At 40.8% G+C, this 27,153-nt stretch overlaps 1 protein-coding gene and 1 long non-coding RNA gene across 3 annotated transcripts in view; one reads left to right on the forward strand and one right to left on the reverse strand.

The window, feature by feature from the left end:
- DDX10 (DEAD-box helicase 10) overlaps positions 1-16,625 on the reverse strand; it is a 199,245-nt gene extending 182,620 nt beyond the window's left edge. Inside the window, exons 1-8 of the mRNA XM_064441237.1 lie at positions 16,380-16,625; positions 9,026-9,086; positions 8,653-8,783; positions 6,783-6,941; positions 6,217-6,337; positions 4,871-5,060; positions 2,418-2,544; positions 1,009-1,171 (exon numbers count right to left, since the gene is read on the reverse strand). Coding sequence (XP_064297307.1) covers positions 1,009-1,171; positions 2,418-2,544; positions 4,871-5,060; positions 6,217-6,337; positions 6,783-6,941; positions 8,653-8,783; positions 9,026-9,086; positions 16,380-16,580 — 1,153 coding nt within the window. The 5' untranslated portion in view covers positions 16,581-16,625. The remainder of the gene's footprint in view (positions 1-1,008; positions 1,172-2,417; positions 2,545-4,870; positions 5,061-6,216; positions 6,338-6,782; positions 6,942-8,652; positions 8,784-9,025; positions 9,087-16,379) is intronic.
- Positions 16,626-16,629: 4 nt separating this feature from the next.
- Positions 16,630-22,664, forward strand: LOC135311556 (uncharacterized). 2 transcript variants are annotated; one of them, XR_010371213.1, is made up of 2 exons: positions 16,630-16,810; positions 20,218-22,664. It is a non-coding gene; the product is annotated as an uncharacterized LOC135311556 (long non-coding RNA). The 2 variants fall into 2 exon arrangements; XR_010371214.1 differs by having other exon boundaries at positions 22,433-22,664.
- The last annotated feature ends 4,489 nt before the right edge of the window (positions 22,665-27,153 follow it).

The following is a 27,153-nucleotide window of genomic DNA, read 5'->3' on the forward strand; positions in this document are numbered from 1 at the left end:
ACTTCCTGACCAAGTCTGTAGCTACGCTGTATCACACAATTATACCTACACTCTAAACCTGGTAAACAACCATACCCGCATTAGATCCTCACTAGTGAGATTTCAGCAGTGTAGCGGGTATGATAAACAGGTTTCATTTCTGCCTTCAGTTTTTTGAGCACCTTCCTTCCTTTTGTAGCACACTGACAAAACATTACATTTTGGCCAATGGAGTTTGCTGTCTGAAAGAAGAACGAACAGACTCCTGAAAACAGACTTGTGTCATACCTAAATGCCTCCAAGTACTAAAAAAAAAAAAAGAGTCCAAAGTGTCCACTGAAAATATAAAGAAGTAAATCATAATTCAGCAGGTATAAAAGGAAGAAAGAAAATCAAGCAAAAAACAGGTCCCATAAATATTCTTGCTTTTCCCCTCATCCATTTTTCTGCTTCTTTAAGAATACAGTCCTATAATGCCATTCATAGTTCAGACATTAAAATCTCTTCAGGTTTTCATTTCTACATCTTAGTAAGTTAGTAATTTTTCATATCCTGCAGAATAACCCACAGGATAGAGGCACATCATAAATACTTTTAAATTGCTGAAATTTTGCCTTAAGGCATGTAGTAAGCAAATACATCGCTCCTTCCACTTTCCCTCATTCCAGCTATTTGTCACACAACACGGCTGGGAAAACTAGTTTGTCTACAGACTTTAATAAATAAATAAATAAAAGAGTGCTTCCACCAACTACCTCACTAACAAATGCCATTATAAAACTAGTGACAACATAGGTCTTTCTGGAATAAAATGAAAAAATAAGCACAAATTAAGTAGGCCTCTTCAGTAAAGAAACAGCAGAACTCTAGGAAGATATCTCTTCTGAGATACTCCAATGAGCTCTTAAGCAAACCACAGCTTTATTTCTTATAAATCAAGTTGGTCTTCAGAGCATACTATCACTGATAAAGTCTCAATAGGGTTAAATCATCACTTCATGATTAACTATTGCTTCTGTGGGTACATACCCAGGCCACGAGCTGCAATATCTGTAGCAAAAAGTACTGCTGCCTTTTTCCGAACAAAGCAAGTATAGACTTCCATTCTCTTCATCTGATGCTGCTTGCCATGGAGCGCCAGTACAGGAAGACCAGGCTGAAGCTTACAGAACACTCTGAATAGATACTGGACCTACCAACAAATTGAGGGGGGGAGTAGAATTTACCATGCAATGATAAACTTGTTAAGATCATATCTAGTATATAGCAACTGACTTAGCATATCAAATAAAACACACTTTTCTCCACATCAGAGACAAGAGATGTTATTTTGAGACTTTGTCACACACGCAGGTACTAAAGAGGGAATGAACTGTGGAACAAGACTGGCATGCCTTCTGATGGCATTTCCTAAAAGGAAACAGAGTAGGTGACAGCAAGAATGACTTGAGACATGACTAGTTAGATTGTATGCAAGGGACTGAAGTATCAAAAGTCCATCAGAAGAACTGCTTTTAGGCAATACTGGAGGGGTGTAGTGTCTTACGCTTGCACACAAAGCACTCCACACAGCCTTGGTTTACTATTTCAAGCTTCAACAACAACTCTTATAAAAGCAGTCTGTTTACTCTTACATACAACACCATGATGCAGCATTATTTTATAGCAGGTAGCTACCTAATACTTTAAGAAAACAGTTACAGAAACTTTGTATATTGCAGTACAGCTGCAGCTCAGAGAATTTCTGTACAACTAAGCCAACCACCTCACTGACCTCACCAGCCAACTGCAGAACAACAAAAATACTGTAACCTCTTGTACAAGTGGAAGAATTGCAATGAATATTTACTACACTCTTGTATATTGTAAAACATCCAATGCATGCAGTAGTTATAGGAATAAATACCTGTGCCACACCAACACATACAAAAGACTTCAACAGAATAGTCCCAGGACATTTATGCAAGTAGATATTTGAAGGACTGCTTCCTATATAACCATAAGAAAAACCTTTCCCTGCACTATTTCACAATTACAATTTCTTATACAGGCAAATTTAAAAGCATGCAAAGAAAGTAAGTACTACTATTAAAATACTCTGTAAACTAATTATGAAATGTGTCACGAGACAAAAGTGAAACGGCTGGCCCTTAGTGACATAATTTTTAGCATTCATTTTTAACAGCAGAGCACAAAAAAGGCTGTGTACACTGAGACCTCTGGGACCTTCCTGCATCGAGCCTGGGTCATTGAAGTGCTGGGCAGCCAGGCCCTGCATGACATGCCTACAGGAGTAGGTGATGTTTGGTTCCTCTCCCAATCTCCTGTTGCAAACTAGTCCAGAATATCACCTCTCCGGTGCCTTGACATCTACATGAATATCTTAACAGTTTTAAAATGGTACAGGGCTGGGAGGGGAGCAGGGGGAATAGCCATACCTCTTTACAGCTTGCAAAAAACACAATGGTCTTCTTTTTCAAGTGACTTCTCAGGAAAGAGTACAACATGTTTACTTTTTGCTGAAGCTCACAAACAACATAATTCTGATCCAAAGTTGCCGGAGTACTAAAAAAACCAAAAAGTATATTTAGATACCATTACTTCCCATAACCTTGAAATGAGAAAGAAAAGAAGAAAGAGAATATATAGCCATACAATATCTACAGAGCTGCCTGTCCTTTCCTTAAGTCAAGAGTGTCTGACAAATACCCAGAATAACTAGAAAGGATAAAAAAAAAAAGTCAAGCTGAAAAGTTCTCCCACTTTGAGGGACAATCTTTAACAACCCCACTAGAAAGCTATTCTTGAAAGATTAAACTGTTTCCTTACTGAAAGCCAGTGGGGAGGAGGGGACAACTTTTGACATTACATCTAAATTTACTTACTACTAGCAAGCCAAACTCTTCCCATGTCTAAGCAGCGACACTCAAATTGCCTTGACTTAAAATGCAATTTTGTCTATTAGTCCTATTAAAGCATCATTTGTGCTTAAGGCAATGTCAAAGCACAGTCTAATCACACACAAAAAATGAGCACTGATGTACTTCTACTGATGACAACCTGACATGCAAAGTGACTTTGTGAAGCTCTGAACTGTCATCTTAACTCACTTTTCCTTTCTTCACAAAATAAACTAAACAAAAAAAAAATTCATAGGCATATTTGTCCTTGAAATACATTAAATGCTTGTCTTCACAGTTCCTCTGCTCCACCCTAAACAGACAAAGGGTATTCAAAATTATTTTATTAAAGGTGCCACTTGGGAGGATGAAATTACAAGACACTGCTCCAGTCTTTATTCTGCTAATCAATTTGAATTATGCCACAGTACATTTTCATTGTAAGTCTTTCAGAAGAAACTGTTTTCATAAGGCAATAGCCTATTGTATAATAAGGCAGTAAGTTCTAAAACAAATTAATACTTTCCTTTTTTTTATTTAGGTTATTATCTAATTGCACTCTCCCAGCTATTTAAAAAAATACAAATGTAATTTAAAATAGACTTCACAAAAAATGAGAGACCTGTAAAACAGACGTAGAGTCAGTCCACCAAATGAAGACTACATACTAGGATTGTACATCCTCTTCTGCTAACAGGATATTAACCACACAATTTTTTCTGGCAATCATGCTTATCTAAGATGCCTTTGCCCATACTACTGATTAAAAAAAACTGTATCTGCAGTACAATACACAGATAATCAAATCAAATAGTTAAAACTGCCCCAAGATTCAAGGTGGTTCTGTTGTTCATTTTGCTCATGATTTCTCATTTGCTCTTGGGAAAGCCATTTTTACCATTGTGCTTCACCTTCCTCCTTCACCTTACATATGGAAATATATGCAGAACAAAAATCATACATGTTCATAAGCAATTTGACACTTAGATGACAGAACCCACAGAAATGCAATATATTAAATAACATTCTTCACTTTTTTCACTGTTTTCAAAAGAAAAACAGTTCAAAAAAAGTGCATATTTGTTTCATTTAGTGACACGTTACATTTTTTGAGCTTGGCAGACCACATATTTCAGTCATTACAAGGCCTTCTCATTCTGATCCAAACTGTATGGCATGACAAATTTATTTTGTGTGCGCAGTAAACCCAGCATGCCCGGAAGCCACAAGACTGCACATGGACTAATTGGTGAAACACTGGCACAGGTTGCCCAGAGAGGTGGTTGATGCCCCTTCCCTGAAAACATTCAAGGTCAGGTTGGAGGGGCTCTGAGCAACCTGATCTAGTAGAAGATGCCCCTGCTCACTGCAAGGGGGTTGGACTAGATGACCTCTAAAGGTCCCTTCCAACCTAAATCATTCTATGATTCTAACGCCACATGCTTTCATTTGGGCACCTAATACTGAATGCACTAACAAGACTGTCATTCTGCACTTTCCCAACAGAGTAGCATTTCTTTGGAAAGCCAAATTTATCAACTACACACAGAATTGTATTTGTGCAACACCTCTGGTGGTTCTGTGCAGTAAGGATGCACACACAGGAGGTAAGGAAGCCAAACAACAAAAAAGTAGCACTTCACAAACGAGTGCTACAGCCAGGACACTACTCCATCCAGGCTATAACCCACTCTGGGGCTTGCTCCTGAGGAAGAAAACGTCCATTCTGCAGAGCTGCCTGAGGACCCACAAGGAAAGTGCAGCTTCAGCCTCCCTGTAATGAATCAGTCAGAACTAGTAGTCTCTTATCTGGAAATTACTCGCTTTCAGGAAGGCACATAACAGGATCAGACACTGCAGGAAGGAGGATGCACGACTGAATAACTTCTGAATCAGGAGTTATTCTGATTCAGGGAACCGACAGTCAGGGAAGCAGTTAAGTAGGATCACTATCTGTTTAACCCCCCAGAAAAAAAAAAAAACCAACATACCTGAATTTGGCTTTCTCATGAACCCAAACATATTCTGGATCTTTCAGACTCAACCGTGCAAGATCCTTCACTGATTTTGTTTGTGTTGCAGAAAAAAGCAAGGTCTGGCGTTTCTTAGGTAGATTTTCTATGATTGCATTCATTGTATCAGCAAATCCCATGTCTAGAATTCTATCAGCTTCATCAAGAACTGAATTGAGAGACAGATTTTAGAAAATCTGGATTTAGCTTTATTTTTACTTAAAAAAAAACAAACCCACACATACCTCAAATTCATATAATACAAAAATCCATGCCTACTTAAACTGCAGAGATTAGCTTAAATACTGTATACGACAGGATTCTCTTTAGATATTCATATACTCCATGAAACATGTTTTTAAAAGAACTGCTGTAGAAGTCATAGCATTTCCCATAATCTAAGCACTACAGCCCTCAGTTTCAAATGTTGAAGCACAGAAGATCAGCATTTCAAGTAAACAGTTCAACAGTTTGCAGACAGACTGCAAATTACAAACTTCCTATTACTGAAACAAAAGCATGGAATATAAAACAGTGCTGTACTATTCATGACAAAGCAAAACAGACTCTCCTGTACCTAAGCTGAATTTAGCATTGAAACATAGGCAATAAACGAGTAGCACATAGAAAAAGCTTTAAGAAAGGGCCTATGTTTAACGCAATTCTTGTCTAACTGCCATGAACTGTACTAAGCGTAGCAAGCATATTTTCACATTTTATCAGCTTCATTAGCTTCTTAATTGCTTCTAAATTCTTAAAGCTATGCTAAAGATTATGCTATTCCAAGTGGCAGGCAATCCTTTTCATTACACTGAAATTTTTATTCATGTTGGAAAGATGAAAAGAAACAACGTTTTAACAATGCTAACAAAACAACGAAAGGAGCAGCAATCTGTCTTAAAATTCAGAGAAAAGTGTTTTCTGGAACTGCCCCAAAATACACACACTGCAATGGATATTCCATACAGTTAATTATCATGTCAGGAAAAACACAAGAGCCATACCCAGAAAGGAAAGCCCAGAGTAGAGCCGAGGCAGATCTAAAGGATTATATGGGATGCTACATTTGGGTTTGGGTTCCTTACTAATTCACCTAATTGTTCTTACCATCCTAAAGAAGGCATGCTCAGCAACTGTTTGAGAGAAAGTACACACAAGAAAGAGGTTTTCTTGTTTCCTATTTTAATTTGTACATGTGTGAATTTAAATGCCATTTCATCTACATACCATGACTAGGACAAACTTTTTACCCAAGGAAGGGCTCCACACCATTATGAACTGTTACAAAATATTTCTGAGCACTTTCAAGTACTTAAAAAACTTACTCAACATTTGCAGATCAGATGCATAGAAATATGAAGTTTCATCCATGTGCTGTAAAAGCCGCCCTGGAGTGCAAATTAGCATATTTATGTGGTGGATTCTTTCAGACTCTTCTTTCAGATCCTGAAAGGGAGTTAAAGCAGCTTAGCTCTAGTTGTTCACACTAGAAGCCCAGGACCAGAGATGACCAGGCCAGATGATCAGTGGTTTTTAGAAAGAATAGTCAAGGATCAGCCTTTCCTTTTTCTACAGAGATATCACAATATCTTCAGCATGCTCACACTTGTGGCTTGAGCAAAAAGTATCTAAGAATAATCTAAATTAACAGGATAGTCCTGGGAGGCTTGGCAGGAAGGTCCGTCCAGTAACGTAACCTGGAAATGCTGCTAATAAGCAAAAGCTTTAAAAGACACAGAGTACACAGACAGGAAAACAAGTGAGTCATTGATAGGTTCCCATTAACTGCTCTCTTCCCTCACTTTTCATTTCCATGGTTTCCTTCCTATACTAGCACTTAATATAGCACTCAATTATACTTCCATACAGCAAACTCCAAGAGAAGGCACACCTTTCCTCCAATGACAAGGCCAGCTGAGAACTCATGATTCCTTCCCACTTTACGCAGAACCTTGAAGGTTTGATATGCCAGTTCCCGGGTAGGTGATATTATCAAAACTCCCAGTCCATCAGCTGAAGTCCACTGATGGCGATACAGGAGTTCTAAAGCCTGAAAAAAATTACCATATTCTCATTATAAAAATCTCAGAAAGGAAAATATGTAACAGCAACAAATTTGTAGCAAAAAGCTTCATAAAAAAAAGATAAAGCCACACTAGTCAAAATAATGACTTGAAAAAACATCAGTACACATTTCACATAGTTCGATTATGTATCAATTCCAACTGCTGGTAATGGTACTTGCTGTTGCAAAGTTCCCCAGTACCAATTTGTGACAGAGAGTAATGGAGGGTAAATGGTAAACATTTTATAGCACAATTAATGCTACTCTGCTAAATTCTGGAAATTAAGCCTTAATCATTTATATGAGAATAGAAATCAGGTGTAGAAAAACACAAGAAGATTCCCTGATCATAGGGTTTTGTGGGAACCAGAAACAGAATGAGCAACCAGAAGAATGTCAATTATTGCAGCTTTAGTTCTGGTTGTAGACTTGAAGCAGTACTATCCACACATGCTACATACAGAGCATTCCAACTGAAGTTGCCATAAACCTCAGGCCAGGATTATTCCTCTTCGTATGAATTCACGCTGCAGCAACACTTAGTCAGCTAATCCTAACACAGAGGCTTCCTATGTACGTATACCTGATGCATCCTGAAATACTGAAGGCTGTTAAGCACTCTTGTACAATTAATTATCTTTTTTCCACTCTTCATCTCTCCAGCTCCTCTCTTATCCCTGTTCTCCCCTAAACCTGTTTTAAAATAAGGTCTGTAAAACAAAGTACTTTTACTCCTAGATTAACTGAGCAACCTCGCTTTTGTTTCCTCAAGTTCACAAGACCATCTTTTGAAACCACCCACTTTTTTTTATTCTTTACTATTAAAAAATAAATTAAAAAAAAAAAACAGCATACAGCATAAATCTTCTCAACTAGAGAGGGTATTCATAACACCTACTACTGTTCCCACGGTTACTAACAGAATAGCCTCCAAAGAAATTTATGCTCACAAAAATGCAAGTAAAGTTTAAACCAAAAAACCCTCCATAATCAAAATTACATTTCTTTTTCCCTTTATGTAATCATAACATCATGGGGTTTGTATCCACTTATATGAGCACTTTAAGTAAACGTCTCAATTATGCTTTCAACTTGAAGAAATTAAATGTAGAGCATGATGTTTTGAGTAAAACAGTCAAAAATGCATTATCCATGACAGGGGTTTTCGTCCTGTTTTCCTGCTTGCACCTGGAAGTGATTTCTAAGGAGTCCACAAAAGACACCAAGAAAATGGAAGTCCACAATCAGTAAGCTTAAGATCACTATTTAAGGTCCAAATCCTAAAATTTTAAAGGGGTGAAAACTACTCATCTAAAAAAAAGTCTAGGGAACTGAAGAAATTCCACCATTCTACTCCATACACTTGGTTTTTAAATTTTAAAAGAATTGGATGACCAGAGTTACACCAGGAAAACAGATTCCTGAGAGAAAAACAAAGCACTTCCTAAATCACGGAGTCTACTAATGCAAGGATCAAAATGGAATTTCTAAGTGTCAGAATATTCCAAGGGCCAAAAATATACTTCTCTCAGAACCTCAAGCAGCTTTATTAAATTAGTGTCTTGGCCTTCTTCGAACATTTAGATCAGCTGAATTATAACTTTTCTCCCATGATCTATTAACCTAAGCCGTTTCACATCCAATACTGCCTGGATAACTTGGTTTAAGTACAAATGGAAGGATGTAAATTACTTACTGGGACAATAAAAGCCAAGGTTTTGCCTGATCCAGTCTTTGCAGCTCCAAGCACATCTTTACCTTGTAAGGCCAAACCTATGGTTTGCCTCTGTATCTCCGTTACCACACGATACTGAGCTTCCTGCAATCCTAGTATTTGCAGTGTGGGAAGAGAAGAGAGTGTGGGAGGGGAAGGACAAAGAAAAAAAAAAAAAGAAAAAAAAAAATCTTTACTTTTGTCTTGCCCAGAGCTGTATTCCTCCATTTAGAAAACACTATACATGGCAATACCTGTCTAAAACTTAGTTTAAAGCAAAAAAATATTCAGATGCAGATAAATAATACATTCATTTTTACTTAAATCACTTTCCAAAGTAAACTTTTGTACTCACCTTTTAGGGTTTTCTTTGACAATGGAAAATCTGAAAATCTTTGAATTTCACTTGCATTTATCTGAAATAAAATAAGTTTAATCAGTGCTTAGATTCTAAGTGTAACAGAGGAATTAAGCAGCATTTTTTAAGTTGCTGTTAAGATAAATATGTAGTATTTCAGTATGACCTGATCCAAGTTAGCTGGTCAGGCAATCTCTACTAGTTTTACCTAAGCCAAACCACTCTTCTATCATAAACCATTCAGTAAGTAATAAGATATACTTTAATCATGCAGGCTAATAGTGCAATTTAAAGCTCAGATCATCATGAAATCACAGAACAATTCAGGCTGAAAGGGACCTCAGGAGGCCTCTGGTCCAACCTCCAGCTCACAGCAGGTTGTCTCTGAGGTCAGATCAGGCTGCTCAGGGCTTCATCTAGTCCAGTCTCAAAATCGTTCAAGGACAGAGACCAGACAGCCTCTCCGGGCAACCTGTGTCTCTGGCTGACTGTCCCCATGGGAAAAAAGCTTTCAGAAGAGAAGCCTCTCTTCTGCCAACTTACACCCATTGTCTCTCATTCTTCCACCCCGCACCATCTCCTCAATGATCTCCCGAAGGTCACTGGGGGCTTCTGTAAGGTCCCCATCCCAACCCCAAAGCCATCTCTGCTACAGACTGACAAGCCCATCTTCCCCAGCCTCTTCTCACAGGGCCAGTGTTCCAGTGCCACCATTTCAATGGCCCTCCACTGAACTGGATCCACTTTACTGATGTCTTTTTCTTATTAGGGGGTCCAAGACCAGATGCAGTACTAGTCAGAAAACAAAGGAATATTTTTGAAAAATCACATTTTAAAAAGATACTGCATTATCCAAGCAAGGTCTAAATTTTCTATAACACAGCGCACCACAAGCCCCAGGTATAACTTGCAATTAAACCTCACACTCAGCATTTCACATACATACAGTACCTCCAAAAACCAGGGCCTGAGGCCAGCTTTGAGGCAGAATGAGTAGCTAATGCCAGCTACTGGAGGGAGCCATTTTCCACGTGTGGGTACGTATTTCGCTAGTGGACATTAATCCTGATCAGACAGAGAGGAACAGTGTGTGCCACCCATGCTGTTCACGTGTGTGCAAGCACACATGTGTGTGCATCTGTCTGTGTGTGGAGGTGCTGATAAAGGCACTGCTCTGTGTTCTTCTGTGGCTGGACATGAGTCCATGAGTGCACACACATGTGTACTGACCAGGAATATACGCTCACCCTCGCTGCAGGCTGCACTTGGGGACCCAGAACTGCAGCAATCTTCATCTAACCGACTGGGACAAGAAAAGTCCATCTATGTCCTGAAGCTCACCAGATTCACCAGCCACTTGGTATACTTAATTTTTTAGAGCTGTCCTACAGGGTATAAATCATACTAAAAAAAGTAGTTCATTGTCCTGACACCTTAATTTACATTGCTGCATCCACCTCTACAGCATCCTTGAGCTGTTAATTGCACACACAAAACCCCCAAGAGCATGTATGTGAGGCCATGAGTTGGCTGAATGATTTACAAAAATGCTGAGATGTCAAGTAGACATCTTAAGAATATTTTAATACCTTCAAGTCTGTTCAAGCTGATAGAAGATCATCAAAAGATGTGGACAGCTTCCACTGGCAAAGTTCACAATAATTAACAGCAGCAGGACAGAAAAAAAACCACAGAACTCAAGAAAAAAATATATAAAATGACCACTGTATCTGTAAAGCCTGAGCCGATGAAGAGCAAAGTAGACTACACAGCTTTGAACTGATACTGACTAGCATCCATAAACTGAGAATTCCAAATGTCAAACTCAGAGCTTACACAACTTGTGCATTTCTAATACGTATCACTTATCTCTAACACACTGCTGAATAGAAACCTCCCAAAGCAGGGAGCAAGCAAAATGGTCCTCCAACAGTCCTGAAACCTGTGGTAAAAATTCCAGAGAAGGCCTCAAATGAAGAGCTCCCGAGCTGTCAGATCAGCTTTATATCTCCTTGAAAGTACCAGCATTCTGCAGGCTCTGCCTATTATAGGAAACTATTTTTTTACTAAGGGTTTATACCTGTTTAAAGCACCTAGATCACAACACTACTCTTTTCAGCCTAGTTGTCTCTAGTAAAATCAAGAAAAGTAATTTAATGCAAGAATTCAATCTCTAGCTAAAAGGTAGTAACACCCTTACTAAAACCCATTTTTGACATATTTCAAGACAAAGCAAGGTAGATTTCAAACTTTCACTGTGTCCTACCAGAACAATTAAACTTTTGCCAAACATTACTTAGAAATCTTAAAGGTGAATTATTTTTATAAAACCCACTTGTGCTGAGAAGCACGTACTTTACGCTAGTACATTTGGGGGGCGGGGGGACAGATGACGATGATGACGGACACGGGACCAGACGACACCTATCAGAAATGACCATTAAAAAGTATTTTCTTGACTTTCACAAATTGGAATTTCTGGCAAATATTTCCAAGTTCAGTTGATAATTTTGAAGATATTATGTATCACATGCAATATTGCATATTGGGCTCATTCCCAGCCTTATTATGCTAAAAGATCACAACTCAGTGATGTATACAGGTTCAGCTTAATTTCAATGAAGAGACTGCCCACACAGGAAAACAGCATGCCTATAGGACCTAAAACTATCTTCCTAACATCAAAAAAGATTTCAAGCAATTCATTATGTGCAACTAGAGGCATAGATTTTAACAGATTTGTGACACATGAAATGGGCTGTTGAAGCAGTGTGAAACTGTTCTAAATAATTAAGGCTGCTTTACATATTTCAGTGGTCAACTTTTTAACTCTAGATGACCCAGTAAGAACTGATGTATTAATCACAAAGGAGACAAACAGTGTTCTGCTCTTCTACCTTAAACACCCCTATATCGATTTAAAAATCATTACATGCATAAGCCTAGCTCTTTTAAATACGCCCAAGGAGGAAAAAAGTGAGAACAGTACTAAAAGAGCAAGGCACAGGAATGTTAGGGAAGGCCATGTCACAAAGCCTCCTACATTATTTCTCTGCCCTACAAACTTCCAGGAGCACAGGAACGTGATCTGTTGCAGTACCCTTAAACTCCAAAGGTACAGGTTTATTTAAAAATAAAGTCCAAATGGCCAGAGTAAGAAGGACTGGTGTTAGAGGTAGATCTTCTGATAGATCTATTCCATATCTACACATACCAGTGGAAAACAATACCAACTTCTAATCGGTTTGTTTCACTGTCAGAAATTATTACCTCCTCTAATCTGCTGGGAATCTGTGCTTGTGAGCTCTCTCTAATCTGCTCTAGGTGAGAGCAGCCAGCTCATTTCAAACACTTCAAATGGTATTCTCATCTAACTTGACTTATCTGACATAAAGCAGGCTAGAAGGAGTTTACACAAACAGCTCCCCAGCACATCAGTTAGCTGTTAATGCTTTTCATGAGCACAACTGGATGTAGAAGACAACGTTCATCAACAGCCTTACAGTTAGGCAACAAAATCGTTGGATCAACAGATAACAGATCGCCTGTGAACACACAGCACAGAAAACGGTCCGAAGATTTGGACACACTGAAACTAAATTTCACGCTTTCCATTTACACTGCCACACATTTGCCATCACATGTCAACAAATCCCCCCCAAAAAAAAATTCCAGTAACAAAGTATCTTGGTTATCTCTTAATTATTGTTTAATTTTGTCTTGGTTATCCATTGCAGTCATTCTCTCACTGGAAATTCTAGACAATATTTTCTAGGAGGGGGGGCATCCAACAGCCATACTACCATGCCACATGCAAGATGACAAAGGCACATAAAGTCCTAACCCACGCACAGCCTGCGTGTCAGAGACCCCATCCAGTGCTCCTCACAGAGAGGAGCTTACCAAAGAGCTTTCTAATTCCCTTGTCCCTAAGAAGGAATCTATGCATTACTCACTGGAGACCCCTGACGATTCAAGTACATGGCAATTCTTCATAATCCCCACCCTCACTATAACCAGGTCAATAGGGAAAAAAATGCAGGAGACGAAGTGGAAAACCTTATCAGGGACCAGAAAAGGAGATATGAAGGACTGAAGACAGGTAGCTAGATAGACATCCACCTGTATGCTCACAGGCAGGAGACTCCTGGCGCAAGATGACAGCAAAACCCCAGAAGAGTTGAGAATAGGAGTCCCCAAAACTATCCTAAGACAAACATCTGTTTTCCCTGTCTTCATGCCCGAGTACTACCAGACTCTCTTCTTCAACCTCTCTACATATGCACACAAGCACAACCTCCCACCACCCACTCCTTACCTCTGCTGCCGTGCTGCCCCAAGCTCCACAGAGATGCAGAATTATCACCCATGTCCCAGAAACAGATGGATGTGCAGACATGCACAGAAGCATTGATACATATTCACATAGCCATATATAGGGCAAATAAATGCTAGTATCTATGGAAGTACTTGACAGAGGTGACTATAAAGCCAGTATAAACAGAAATCTATGTAGAATAAGTGGAAATTAAATGCAAGTATCAAATGTATAGGATGTGTTTCAGGCAAAAGTGACTGCCATTAAATACTATGGAAAACATCTAAGGCTAGGAGTAGAGGACCAGACCACTGCAAAAAAATCAGAATGAGGACTACTCAAACCAAAAAGTCTGAGAATTACACATCTACCCACCACAATCCAGATACACCACCCTAAAATTTATGAGGATAAAAAAGGAATACTGACCTCACTATGGAAACGCAGGGGTTACATCATTCCACTAAAGAATGTAGTTTCATTAACTCATTGCTTGTGTGTGTTCTTTTTAAATCTCTCTCCTGCTTACACACATCTGTGAGCAACACAGTCATACCCCACTATCTGCCAAGGATGCACTTCTGTAGAGTGGTATGACAGACAGCAAAGCAATTTCTCCCTATAAGAACTAATGCAATAGATAGGGATGCAAGTAGGGATTTAATACATGCATACAGCATAAATATGGCAAAACTGTTTGGAGAATATATACACTGTGTATGGGGAGAACAAAGAGGCAAAGGCAGCATCACGTGGAGGAGATGCTGGCTTCCCAGAGATCATTTTTCAAAGTATTTCTGCCACTACATCGCTGAGACCAAATGCCCGAGATAAATCTTTTACTTCAAGCATTCTTGCTGCCTCCGTCTAAAGAATTAGGGTGGGTTTTTTTTCATTGTCATAATCTTCGTCAAATGAATCCAGATCAACTAAGGGCAAATGACAGATGAATGGGGGTCACATTTGGCCATTCAGTCTGGCAGATGAAGAGGCTGTAATCCACTCCAAAAAGCCAGCATTTCCTCCAGTTGATGGTTCTAGTGATCCTGCTCCTGCCTCTCAATATGGCCGCACCATACACATATAATTTCCGTACACAAGAGCAACATTCTACTTAAGCTTCTGCAAACATGTGTCTACTACATTAGAAGAAACACTATCCCTTAAACTCAACCACTTTGTCAATGATATTACTGCTCAGAATATTAAATAACCTGTGACGGGACTCCAAAACAAGAGACAGAGAAGAAAGGATAGCTAGATATTGCCAGAGAGCCCTAAGGTAACACAGCAGCCTAATTTGCATACAGCATTATCAAGTAAATGCAAGCTATTATCAAATGTAGAAACTATTAGGTCCTGACAGCATGCAACATTAATTTCATTATGCATCTCCCTGTCCGTGTTCAAATACACCTAAATACAAAGCAATCTGTTGGATATATAATGCAATTTGGTATATAAACAATAAGACCAACACCCTGGTATGTGTGCAGAGAGTTCACAAACTCTGTACACAACCTTTGCCAAGTTGCTTTAACTCAGTTTCTCTCTGTTGCTCAGACACACACCCTCTAGAGACCATGCAGAGGCAACCATCTAAATCTAGGTTGTAACTACAGTACTGTTGAACTGCTTGTTATGTAGGAGGTTTTTCAGTCCACAATGAAAGACATATACCTACCAGTGGTCATCCCATTCAGAAAAATACAAGCTTCTAACAATCTGAGTAGTCTGTTTTCACACTCAGCATCTAAATCCTCTATTTCTACAGTGAGTAGAAACATATTGCCAAAACAAGTTAACTCAAAATTTACCCACAACAAAATACATTCATCATTTATATAGTTACCATCTTTAATTTTTGTCATAAAAACAATGAATGATAAGTCCATTTTCCCCCTGAGAAATAATCTGTGATTCAAAACAGCGATTTGACCGTCTTTGGAAGCATACCATTTGCCTTCAAACCAGTAAAGCCAATGACTGCATGAAGCCTCAGAATACTAACTTGCTGAAACTTAACCAAAGGATCTGTCATTTTGCTTCTCAGTAACAGACATGTTTCTCCTATACCTCATCATTACTTTCTGCTCAAATTACAACCGCCAGAAAGTCTCTACTATCAGCTGCGCTGAGTGCCACGTAACCAAGAAAGCAGCGCCGTGCTCCTCCTCAGCAGTAGCTGCAAATTCTGCAAAAGTTGGCAGGAGATAGAGCAACACTGCAGGCGGAGCACATCTACCCGTTATTCACAATTACGGTACTTTCCGCGTATCAGTATGGCTTAAAAGATGGCCATCTCCCGGAGGAATTCAAGGGAATCTGGGTGACAAAATCAACACCACCGACCCTGGCTTAAATATTCAAATACTTATTTCCCGACTTGAGGTTAAACAACGTACTCTTTTGCCGATGTTTGCCTGTAGGGCACCTTCTATGGAGACAAACGTGTCCCACCTCCAACAGCGAGACAGCCATGCTGCCTGCTCAGAAGGGCCAAGTGCCACTGGTTACAACCATTCCCACCATCTGTTCCACCTTCCTCCTCCTCACTGCTCTCTCAACCACTCGGTCCCCTCCTGAGGGTCTCATTACCCCTGGCTCCACAGCCCGCCCGCAGTCACCTCCACCAGAACCGCCGGGACTGTGGTTACTGCCCTCTCCTCTGCCTGGAGGAGGCAGGGAAGGGAAAAGCATCCCTGCCTCATGGGGATGAAAGCCCTTCTGCCTGCCTCTGAGCAGTGTCACCCAACAAACCTGTTACCTCCAAGGCACCGCCAACAGCCAGAGGAACAGCTCTGCCAACGAGGGGTACTCCCCACCCCCGCCCCACAGCCCGCCCCCTCCTCCCCCAGCCCTACCCCACACACACCACACGAGAGGGGCCGCTTCCCGCCCCCACCCACCCAGGCCCGCCATGCCCACCCGGCGGGTGCCCTCTCGTCCCCTCCCCGTCCCGCGAAGCCCCTCACTCCCCGCCCGGCCCGTCCTGTCCCGTCAGCACCGGCCGGCCGGCCGCCCCTGCCGCACCTCGGGGTAGCGCTGCACCAGGCGGGCGATGCCCTCCCGCTCCACCTGCCACTCGGGCCGCTTCCGCTCCTTGCGCTGCAGCCGCAGCCTCTTCGTCCGCCGCGTGTATTTCTTCTTCCAGCGCTCGAAGCTGCGCACCGGGTCCATCGCTGCCGGCTCCTGACCGTCGCCGGCGCCGCCATGGCTGCCTGCCCGGCCCATGCCGTCCCCGCCGCTCCGCTTGAGACGCGCACTGCCGCCGGGGCGGGGCTGGGCGCAGGCAGAGCGCGTCAGCAGGCCGCGACGCCGGGGGCGGGCCTGGCCCAGCCCGGCTTAGCTAGGATCGGCTCGGCTCGGCTCAGCTCGGCGGGACTCGGCTCGGCTAGGCTCGGCCCGGCCCGGCCGCCAGGGAGCGCGTGCGGGGCTTCGGGCCTTCCCCGGCCTGTGGAAAGGTAAAGAGGTTGCACAAGAGTTGAAGAAAAATCACGCTTCATGTAATACAACCCAAAAAATGAGCTTTTTGGTGCAGCATGGAAAATGCGGCATGCAAAATGTGCTCTATGATAGAGGTTGTAAAATGAAAAAAAACAAAAACATTTTTTAAAAAAGCCTTAATTGGAAAGGAGTGTGTGCTTAGTCCTGTCGTATGTTTTGTCCTTGGCCATATGGCGTTGGTGAGGGATTAGGGAAAGAGTTCTATGACAAGTCTGTTGATGCTTTATTTGTTAATTCATTACAGTGAAAAACTGACATTTAGAAAAATCAAAAAGTAGCTGAAAGATGCTTGGTGGGCCGGGTGTTTAAGATGCTGGATTTAAGCTCTGTTTGATGTGTGTTTTGACCCCTCGTAATACAGCTGTGGTCAATCGTAAAGGCCTTGGCTCAGAGCCTTGAACCGTGCAAAGGGTTGGCAGAATATCACAGGGAAAACTACAAACATGCACAGTTGTTTTACACTGGGTGGTATAAGGGTGGTCTCTATCAGAAGCACATATCTCTCAAAGTAATTAGGTTTAATCAACCGCAGATTTATATTACGCTATCTTTATGTGCACCGATTCTTAACCCCTCCCTACGGGGAAGGTCTGCATCGTCAGAAATTATTTGCTGAGTCAGTTTTAGCACTTCATCAGCACACAGAATTAAAAACAAAATCAGGCTGCAGAGTTACTGTGCCACATCAAGAAGAGAAAATTACAAGCATTTATGCAATGTCATGAGAAGGAAGTAAACACATTGATAAGGGGAACAGTGAAAGGCTCCCAAAATAATTACTGTCTCTGATGAGGGTTTGGAATTCTGGAAAGCCAAGGGAAAGAGGGAGTGTCTCCTAATTAGCTCCGCTTTTGCCATACATGTGTTGAGTGTATCACTGAAGATGTTTTCCCTCCTCTCTGACATCAGGGAATCCTGTGATCATAGAAATGTTTGTTTTCCCTTTAAAATGCGTTACATTCCTAATTTCAGGAAGGGCTGGAAAAATCTCCATTAAATATGCCCCAGCGGGATCTCTCCTCCCAGGTGCAGCCTGGAATGCAATAGTTTTCTTTAGGGGTTTATTTGCTGTTAAGATTAATAAGGATACTGAAGGTTTAACTCTTGAAACAAATTTTTTTTTTCCAGAAGTACCTGGTGAAAAACTATTTGCAGGAGGTGCTCTTCCACCCCAAAGGATGTGCTTCTGGGGGGTGCTACATCTTTCCCACAATTGCAGTACATTAACTTGACATGCAAAACAAGGTCCCAGTCTAACACAATCAGACCATCCAAGGGCTCAGCTGCCATTTTAAGCATTTCTGTCTGTCCACCTGCAATACAAACAAAAACCCTCCTGTGTCGAATTTCTGCTGTTGCAGCACTGTAGTGAGATTAACCTTTTTGTAAGTAAATGTGCAGGTATAAGTGTTGTGTTTGAACATGCTGTCTTTGCTCACCTGGTCTATGTTTTGCCTACAGGCTGATCTCTCATAGCAGAACAGCAGCAGTGGTCTGTGAGTCACTACAGACATAAATCCTCAATGAGAAAAGTTATTTAGAAATAGGATGGGATTTTTCTATAACATTTTTTGCTGCTATCATGAGGAATACTGTTAATTATGTCTATATGTTTCTGATGCTTTTTAATTATTTATTTGATCATTAGCCAAAAGATCCATATACCAGGAAAGGAAAAACAGAAAGTCAAAAGCAGCCTGTCCTGTGTCCCACAGGAGAAGGTAAAATGCCGGAGAGCCTCTCAGCCCCATGCTGGGGGTCTGGGAGCCTGCAAAGGGCCAGAAGCTGCCCTTCAGTTTATTCTGCTGTCCTCTCACCCTGAGGGGCTTGCCTGAGAAATGGACAGTGGTTTGTAAAAGTTTCCCTTATATTCATGAAGAAATGTTAACATGTTAAATTTTATTTGTTTACAATGTGCAAGACTACTTCAGTTGTCTTGTAATAGTACTATCCCTAAAACTGTTGCAAAACCAGGGATCCTTCTGAGTAATGAAACGCTTGAGAGAGAGAGAAGAAAAATTCGCTTTTACAAGCTAACAAAAGATTCAAGCACGGTTGTTTACTTGCAATTTGGAGAAATGAAGAGAGTGTGGCTGTAGCAATAAATGTAACAAGGCTCCGTCCAAGACCACATAGAAGAAGGGGGCAATTTTTAATTTTAAACAAGACTGATTTCAGTAGCAGTCATTCTCACATAGATTTCACTCTCATGCTTACTGAGGCTTTCCCTCTCATAAGCACAAACATATATGTGTCTGGGCAGGGTTGTTTATGGTGACAACGAGGCAAAGGGTCACCAAGTATAAAGGTCTGGGCCCTGAGGGCACTCGTAGGCCTTAATGGCCCTGACCAGCCTTACCTGTGGCCTCCCCCTACACCCCACCCTTGGGCCCAGGAGCCCCATTTCAGCTGCTCCCTGGGTCATCTGTCATGTTGGTTCCCCAGCTCAGCCACAGCTGTGCTTGTCCTTGGCCATAGACCCCACTGATGGGGACTCTGAGCTGCAGACTGAGTTCCTGGCTTGACCTGGGACCTGCTTCATCACTGTGGACCTGCCCAGTCATCAACAGCTATATCTGACCCTGGTTATGGTCATCAGGCCTGATCCTCATCCTGATCCTGATCCCGATCCCAATCCTGACCCTAACCCTGAACAGAGAATTGATTTCCCAGTTTGACTTTGGACTGCCTCATCACCACAAACCTGTCTGATGAGCTGGACTCTTGGTTGACCCTGGCTGCCACCCACGAATGTGCCCTGCTCCCTTGCTCAGGGGCTGTGTTATCATACCTAGCTCCTGGCTCTTAGCAAGCAGTCAGCCCTTGCCGTGCCCTGACAATCAAGCCCTTATCATTTTTTCTGTGTTCATCCTGAGTGGTGACAATGGTGCACAATCTTTGGTATCCTTTGTATTTTCTCTTGACAAAACCTCAGGGTCAAGTTGAGTTGTATTGTACTACTGTTGCTCCAGATCTGTGCTATGGGACTTTCTGTATGGCGTGGACTTAGTACATTTGGGCCTACACCCAAATCCTGCCAATTCCCCATTCTTACCTGTATTCTTTCTTGCACTTCATGGTTGGTCTTAATCTGTGACTTGCTGCACATGCATCATTCCCTGCTGTCCCATTTACTTCTGGTGCTTCATGCTGCTGCATAGACTCTTGTTCACATGCCATACACCCCAGTTAAATTCCTGTAGAGATTTGCAAAGAAAATGTTTAAGATAACTGGGGTTGATTTTATTTAAGTAAAAAAAAGGAACATTGTATGTGCTTAAGTTAAACTTCGGGGTTTCCATTAAATCTTTGATTGTTTTGTCCTAACCCATTTTTCTACGTAATCTTGATCACCTGTCTAAAGGAGTAATCAGTAAACCAGAGGAGGTGACCCTGAAAGTACAAGATGTCAATGAAATACCACTGAAACCTTTCTCAATGAAACGGTCACGTGCTAGGAGAATTTCCTCAACTGAGAGGCTTTCGACACTCTTCTACTTATCTTCCAAGGCTTACTTGCTGTGCCTCAGGAGATTTGAGAGAAAAATCTGGAAAAATTTACATCTGAAGATTGTCCTTGAGTTTCTGCGAATGAGACACGGAAGCTTGAAAACACACAGAGTGAAAGGATGGATCTTCAATGTAATATTTGCAGTACTAAGATGTAACTTCAGACTGGAAAAAAATATGGAAATGCCAGTCAGATTTATGAATATTATTTTTAATAGAAGTGATGTTCCTACAGGAAATTATTATGAAGATTTTTTTCCTCTCTAGAGGATGTACAGTATGGCACAGAAAAATGGTAGCCCTACTTGGAAAAAGAAAAATCACTTCCAACAAGCATTATTAGGTGTGGTGGCCAGAACTGTTCAGAGAAGAGGTGGGTGTCAGGGCCCTGAGAACACTATTGGACCTTACTCAGCCAGCCTGCCCACCCTGGGGCCTCTCCCAACCCCTGCCCATGGGCTTAGGAACCCCTTTCACCTTAGCCTAAATATATTACTCTGAGCACCACAGCTGAAAAAAATCAGTGGTGCTGTCAGTTTAAAAGAGACAGCAATCTTATGCAGACCCAGGGTAAACAACTCTAAAAAGGAGGCACATTAGGTGTCTGTAATAACAAACAAACAAACAAACAAACAAACAAACAAACAAACAAACAAACAAACAAACAAACAAACAAACAAACAAACGTACAGAGGGGAAAAAAAAAAACATAGAATTGGGTTTTCCTATATTGGGTAGCCCTATAATAAAAGGGCTATCACCCAAGAAATTAAAATTTAGAAGTTAAACTGGATTTTCAAAAACACAGTAGAAACACTGTTTCAGTAATTCCTCGTATGAGCAAATGGGTAAGTTGTGATGAAAAAGTATTATCAGTTATGACCAAGAATTTTGTGTGGTGTAATTGGGGGTTTGTACTTTCCTCTTAGTAACGAGCTACTGTTTCCCAGCAATAAAATAAATATGATTTTGCAGTTGACATTATGGGCTCTTCTTGTGGAACTAATAAAATGAAAATGCTTTTATCAAGTATATCAATTACAGGAATTTGGTTTTATGTAGACACTGCAAAATGTATTCTGCTCTGGAAGAAAAGTAGTCACACTATTACTCTAAATATAAATGCGTGGTCCAGCTTAAAAACTCTTGGAACAAATAACCAATTGCAACTTTGTCATTACACACATACACAGGCAACATAGAGTTAATTCTGAAAGATTTCTTACAGGTATCTGGATTTAAACGTTCCTACCACAGAAAATTTTAGAATTAAGTCTTTTCTGTCCACGTAGGTAAATATTTTTATATTTTGAAAAAGCCAACTATCACATATAAAATAATATTAGAAAGTAGCTGCTTGTTTTTCAAGCCTGAGACTACCAGAGGACAAATGATGTCTTCATGGAGAGAAATATGTCCTTCTCCAATCCAGTCCTTCACTCATTTTCTTTGGCCATGGAAAATTCAGTAGACACCACTATGGAAACAGCCCTCAGTTCTTAAAACTGTCCTTCAAAAAGTTTCCAAATTGGGATTCTTTTAGGAGACACAGGTTATAAGCCTATTATCCTCTTAAAACCTGGGGTGAAACAGACTGGGAAAAGTGGGGGAGGAGAGAGGACTTATGCTTTGCTGTTGTCTTGATTACCAGAATTTTAACCAAATGCCGATTATATGGATTGGAATGACAGCAACCAACTTACCAAATGTTTAAATGAAAGCCACCCTCCAAAGGACAGATTTAAGTTTACACAATAAAATTAATCTTTGTGCCGTGATGCTTCAAAAACACTCAATGTATGTGAAAAACAGCGATGCGGAAAAATTAACAATGTTTCTTCAAAATCAGAAGCAAAACCAGCTTGTCAGGTCTCTAGAAATGCTGAAGAATATTGACACTGTTGGTCAGGAAGCTTTGAATTATATTGTATGATACAACAGTTGAAGAAAAAAGCTGAAGAGCTCTTTAATAAGATAGCATAAACGCATTTCTTCTGGAATGACAAAGGATATTTTGTGTTCTAGGGGACTGCTGTTGGTGATTCTAATATTCATTATTTATTCTGCAGGGTCTCAAAATGAACTTTTTGCCAGTGAAAGTGCACCTGAATGTTGGGAAAGTTGTGATGAAAGCCCTGGTCAAAGTGGACACTTCCATAGTCAAGGAAAAAGCTTTCGCTCAGATTGTAAGACAACAATGTGACCACCTGTAAAATGGAAACTAATTTTAAAAATTAATGACTTACTGTGTCATACTTTTAGTCTTTAAATAAAACTCTCTTTAAAATGTTATATGTAAAAGCTTCTCTTTTAAAAACACACAGGATGGAGGTTAAAACAAATCAAAAATTGAAACATTTTTCCTTTAAGCCAGCAAAGGTGTTTTTATTCAAAGTTATAAGCATGACAAATCTTGCAAGAAATATATGATGGGGTTTGCTGAAACTTGTTTTCCCTCACAGAACTGTCAAACACACCCAGACTTTGCAGGCCTTGTCACTTCACTGCTTCATACAGCTTGCCCTGTAGCACTTTGCACTTCTCAGAGCTTTTGGTGCCAGGACCACGATGAAGTTTAGGTATATCTAAGCCACTAGAGGCCATACCAGACCTGTAGAAATAAAAATTACTAATAAACCATGATGACAATAGCTACATGCTAAAAAGAACCACTAAATAATCAAGCCTGCCTTTTTTTGATGGCCAGGATCTGTGTGCAGTCCTGGAGCACAGGGTGTTATTCCAGTTCAGGGGACTCCATAAGTATGTGTTTAATTTTGAACACATTTGACAGTTCTTTCGCAAACTGAGCTGATTTTCTGTCTCAGATACAGAGTTGACAAATCAAATTACGAAAGATCAGTTAACCTTTCAGATGATCACACATTTTGGAAGAATGCCATTTCTGAAACAGAATAGTATATACCATGGTGCTACTGAGGCTTAATATAAAAATGACACACTTAAATGCTGTCATTTAATTAGAAAAAAAACTTTATGGATAAAACGACTTGCATTTAGCACAGTTCTTAGGCTTTTTGTATTTCAGAATCATTTCAGGAGACAGTTAATGTATTGTTTTTCCCAGCCCATTAGCATAGTACAATATATTTAGTTTGTAAGACATGTAAAAAATGGCACTGTGCCTTTATGCAGCAGGCACTTATGCCTTATTATCTGTGGTTTCGTGTGCTTGATTATTCTTGCATTTGGAGAGTCATAGTTTATTATTTTGATTCTGTAGTTTATTCACTAGGTGTATTGCTCAACTCTGAGGTGCACATTTCTCTCCTACTTACTATGACTTAATAACACCTCTTTGTGTGGCTGTGAAGTGTAATCCACCCAGCCTGCCCTATGTATCTGCATAATTCTGGCTGTAGAAATTAACTTTGGTTTAAATGTTTATACTCATTAGACCTGTATTTGACAGCAATAGGTCATGAGACCAATTTTAATGAAGAGACATGGGCTGGGAGTCAGTCACAGAAAGGCAATGTGGGAAGGCAAAAGGAAGCTGAAGATAAACTACCTCAATAGTACCTGTTTACGCTGACAGAGGTGAGGGTGGACTCATGTCCATGTCTACACCACTCAACTGACAATCCCTATGCTTATGCTCTGGTAGGAATCCAGTGTGGGTCCATATGGACAATAGCCACATGAACTGTGAAGTTGTCAAACCAAATTCATTGCATATATAACTGCAAAGTCACATCAAAAATAAATTTAACTTCATGCTTTATTATTTCAGTTGTACTAGATTTCTCAAGCAGAAGGCGTTCTCAAGACTCAGTTGAAAAGGATACTGTCACGATAGCGTGAGTAGCCACATGTGACCTCCAAAAACCAGAGCAATCGCAGCATTCTAAAAAATGGAGACAGAAAAGCTGCTGCGCTAAGTCCCCTCATCTACACACTCGCTAATGCAAGGAAAGGGTACAAGATTTTCTTTCTGCAGATTTGTCTACAGTTCCATACTGACGGTCCGTTCACGATCGATGGAGTACAGCCGTGTGTCTGAATACTTGGATTTCTGAATCTAACAATAACATTTCTGTACTACTGCTGGTTGTAAGAACGCAGGGAAAAAGCAAAACCAAAAACATTGTTAAGAAAAACAATGGTTTTTATGGGAGATTCTGGATACTTTTTTTAGACAAACCAGCATAATGATTTAACATTTCTTAGCAATCAAATCCCAGGGGTTGGATTCAGCTCCAGACTGTAGATAGATACGTATAGGCATCTAAATGGAAGAGCTTGGTTCAGTTGCTCTGTTGCCATCTGAGATGCTGTAAGGCATCCTGTCCAAGCCTCAGCTGCTTCTCCAGAAGGGCACAGATCTCCCATATGCCCCATGTCATATCTGCCAGCCTTGTGCAGATGCTTCTATACCCCGGGCACTTATGTTTAATCCCACTGGAAACTGTAGAGCTATTTGGCTTATTTTGAAAGAGGCATCTCATTTAATCATCTGAATCCCTCTCTAGACTCCATTAGCTGTATTGACTAGATCTCCACTCACTGTAATGGGAGCATGACATGTAGATGCAACATGTAAGTGCCTGCAAGCTGGAACTGACTGTCCCACATCCCTCCCCAAAGAGTTTAATGTTCACCAAATGTAAAGACTCAGTAAGATGCATGTGAAAACATGGACCTAAAAAGCTTCACTGAGCCTCAGCAGATTAGTGTTCCAGTTTCACTACATTTAGCAATCCTTCAAATCATTTTAGCATCAACCATAACACTCAGGAAACAGGTTATTTCAGCAGCTGTGGTTGATTCACAGGCAAAGTTAAAGCCTAAACAAATCTTTCAGTGGTTTGTTTTTTTTAATCTGGTTCACAAAATGTTCAGTATTCTTTAATTAAATTAGCATCTCTATTTCAGATTTAATTTATACAGGTTTAGCAACTGATAAAAACAAACAAAAAACCCATAAGACCTCTACACAGCTCTACAAAACACTGGTTCCTACCAAATTCAAGAGCTTGACAGCTGCGGCCGCTCAGTCTAAGCTAACAGGCTCTGCTGCTCAGTGGTGTTAGGCAGCATAAACTTCCTACCACAAAGCTCAGGTTCATGGCTTCCAGGGGAGACGTGGATAACCATGCAACCATTGACGCTCATCTATGCAGGTGTTACTTGGCAGTCTCCTATTTTGCTCACAAAGGAACTAATCAAATACGCCTGAACAGTAAGCTATAAGTACCTCTTGCATAAATAAATGTTTTGAAGAGTAAAGGGAAAGCACCACTGGCAATCTATGGGGTCTCTTCTGGCACATGATTTTCAAATATTTGGAAGTGATCTGAAAATGGAGTTAGGAGTGAGGAGGCAAAGTTCAGTCTTTGTCTGAGCTACGTTGCAAGAATGCCTTTGCATGGCCATGCACCTCACTGATCTGGACACAGACCATGATGCACTGAGTTGACTCCCTGGCTTGACCTTGGGCCTCAGATCACCATAGACCTGTGTCTGCCGGTCACTGGCATGTGGCTGAGCTAGGTGACCACCACCGGACCTGCTCTGCTTGCCCTGCTCAGGCACCATGGGACCATGACTTGTCAGTGAGGAGGACACTGTCCCTGCCTGCCTTGCTGTCACTCTACACTCCCCGTTCACCTTTCCTTGCAGAGCAGCCTTGCTGCTGCCAACAGTATGTTATCTAGTGTGACAAAGGATTTCCTGTGAAGACTGTAGAATAACTGGCTAGGTAATAAAACAACAATTAAAATTCAGTGTAAATAAAGGTGAGATTATGTAAATGGGGAACAACCATCCCAACTTTGTATGTACCAAAGATGGGCTCTGAGTTGATTTTTACAACCCTTAAAATCTGAGTGATTTGAAGAGCCAGTTTCTATTATAAGTTTCTTATTTAGGCATTCACTGTCTATCTAGCTATCTAGCCAGAAATTATCCCATGATGGACAAATAAGACCAACTAAAAGCAAAAGTAACAAAAGCCCCAGTGTTATTGCTGTATACCATTAAGTTGTATATGTGTATGTTGTCCAGCTGGATGGTGGCATGTAGAGCTTTAATAGAAACAGCACTCAGCTTTCTACCCCAAGACTGTAGACAGTCTGTGAAGAATTTATACTGCACGTCAGTCAGCGAAGTCCAAAGCAAATATTCTGTGCTCTGGTTTTCCTTGTCTGACACGGAAGAAAACTGCATGCATTCATTCACATTGACCTGTATTGGTCAGTCTGGGTTTTCTATACTGTCTGGCCCCTCAACAGCCTCATGATGTCAGGAAATAGTAGCATCTTCACTGCACAGAAAGGCTGAATAAAGGAGAGAACATCTGCGTGGCTTACTTTCTCTTAGAAGACCCAGAACACTCACATCCCTTTAAACACAGCAACTCAAATACTGCTAGAACTTTAAATCCAGTCCTTGCTGGCGTTTTGCTGTAGCTGTACATGAGGCTTAGGTTTCACTCTGCAATACTTCAGATGTGGAAAGAAGGTAGCTCCTTTTAGGGATGAATAAAACTGTAAGAAGCACATCTAATCACACCGAGTGTTCACAGAAGCACACCATGGCAAGAATGTGCTTGGGCATTGCCTCTCTGCTCAGGATAGTATCAATGGATTCAGAAACATGAATATGAATTCAAATTGGAGTGGCAAAAAGCTTCCGTTCTTCCTACCATTTATTGTTACTGCCTTTCATTTTAAATCTGTGCTTACTGGTTTTTGTGCCGTAAAAATCGGCATAATACATATCAGCATAATACAGCATATTATGCTATTGAATGAGTTACAAAGATAAC

The sequence above is a fragment of the Phalacrocorax carbo genome, chromosome 1 (assembly GCF_963921805.1).
Source record: "Phalacrocorax carbo chromosome 1, bPhaCar2.1, whole genome shotgun sequence".
NCBI classification, from domain to species: domain Eukaryota; kingdom Metazoa; phylum Chordata; class Aves; order Suliformes; family Phalacrocoracidae; genus Phalacrocorax; species Phalacrocorax carbo.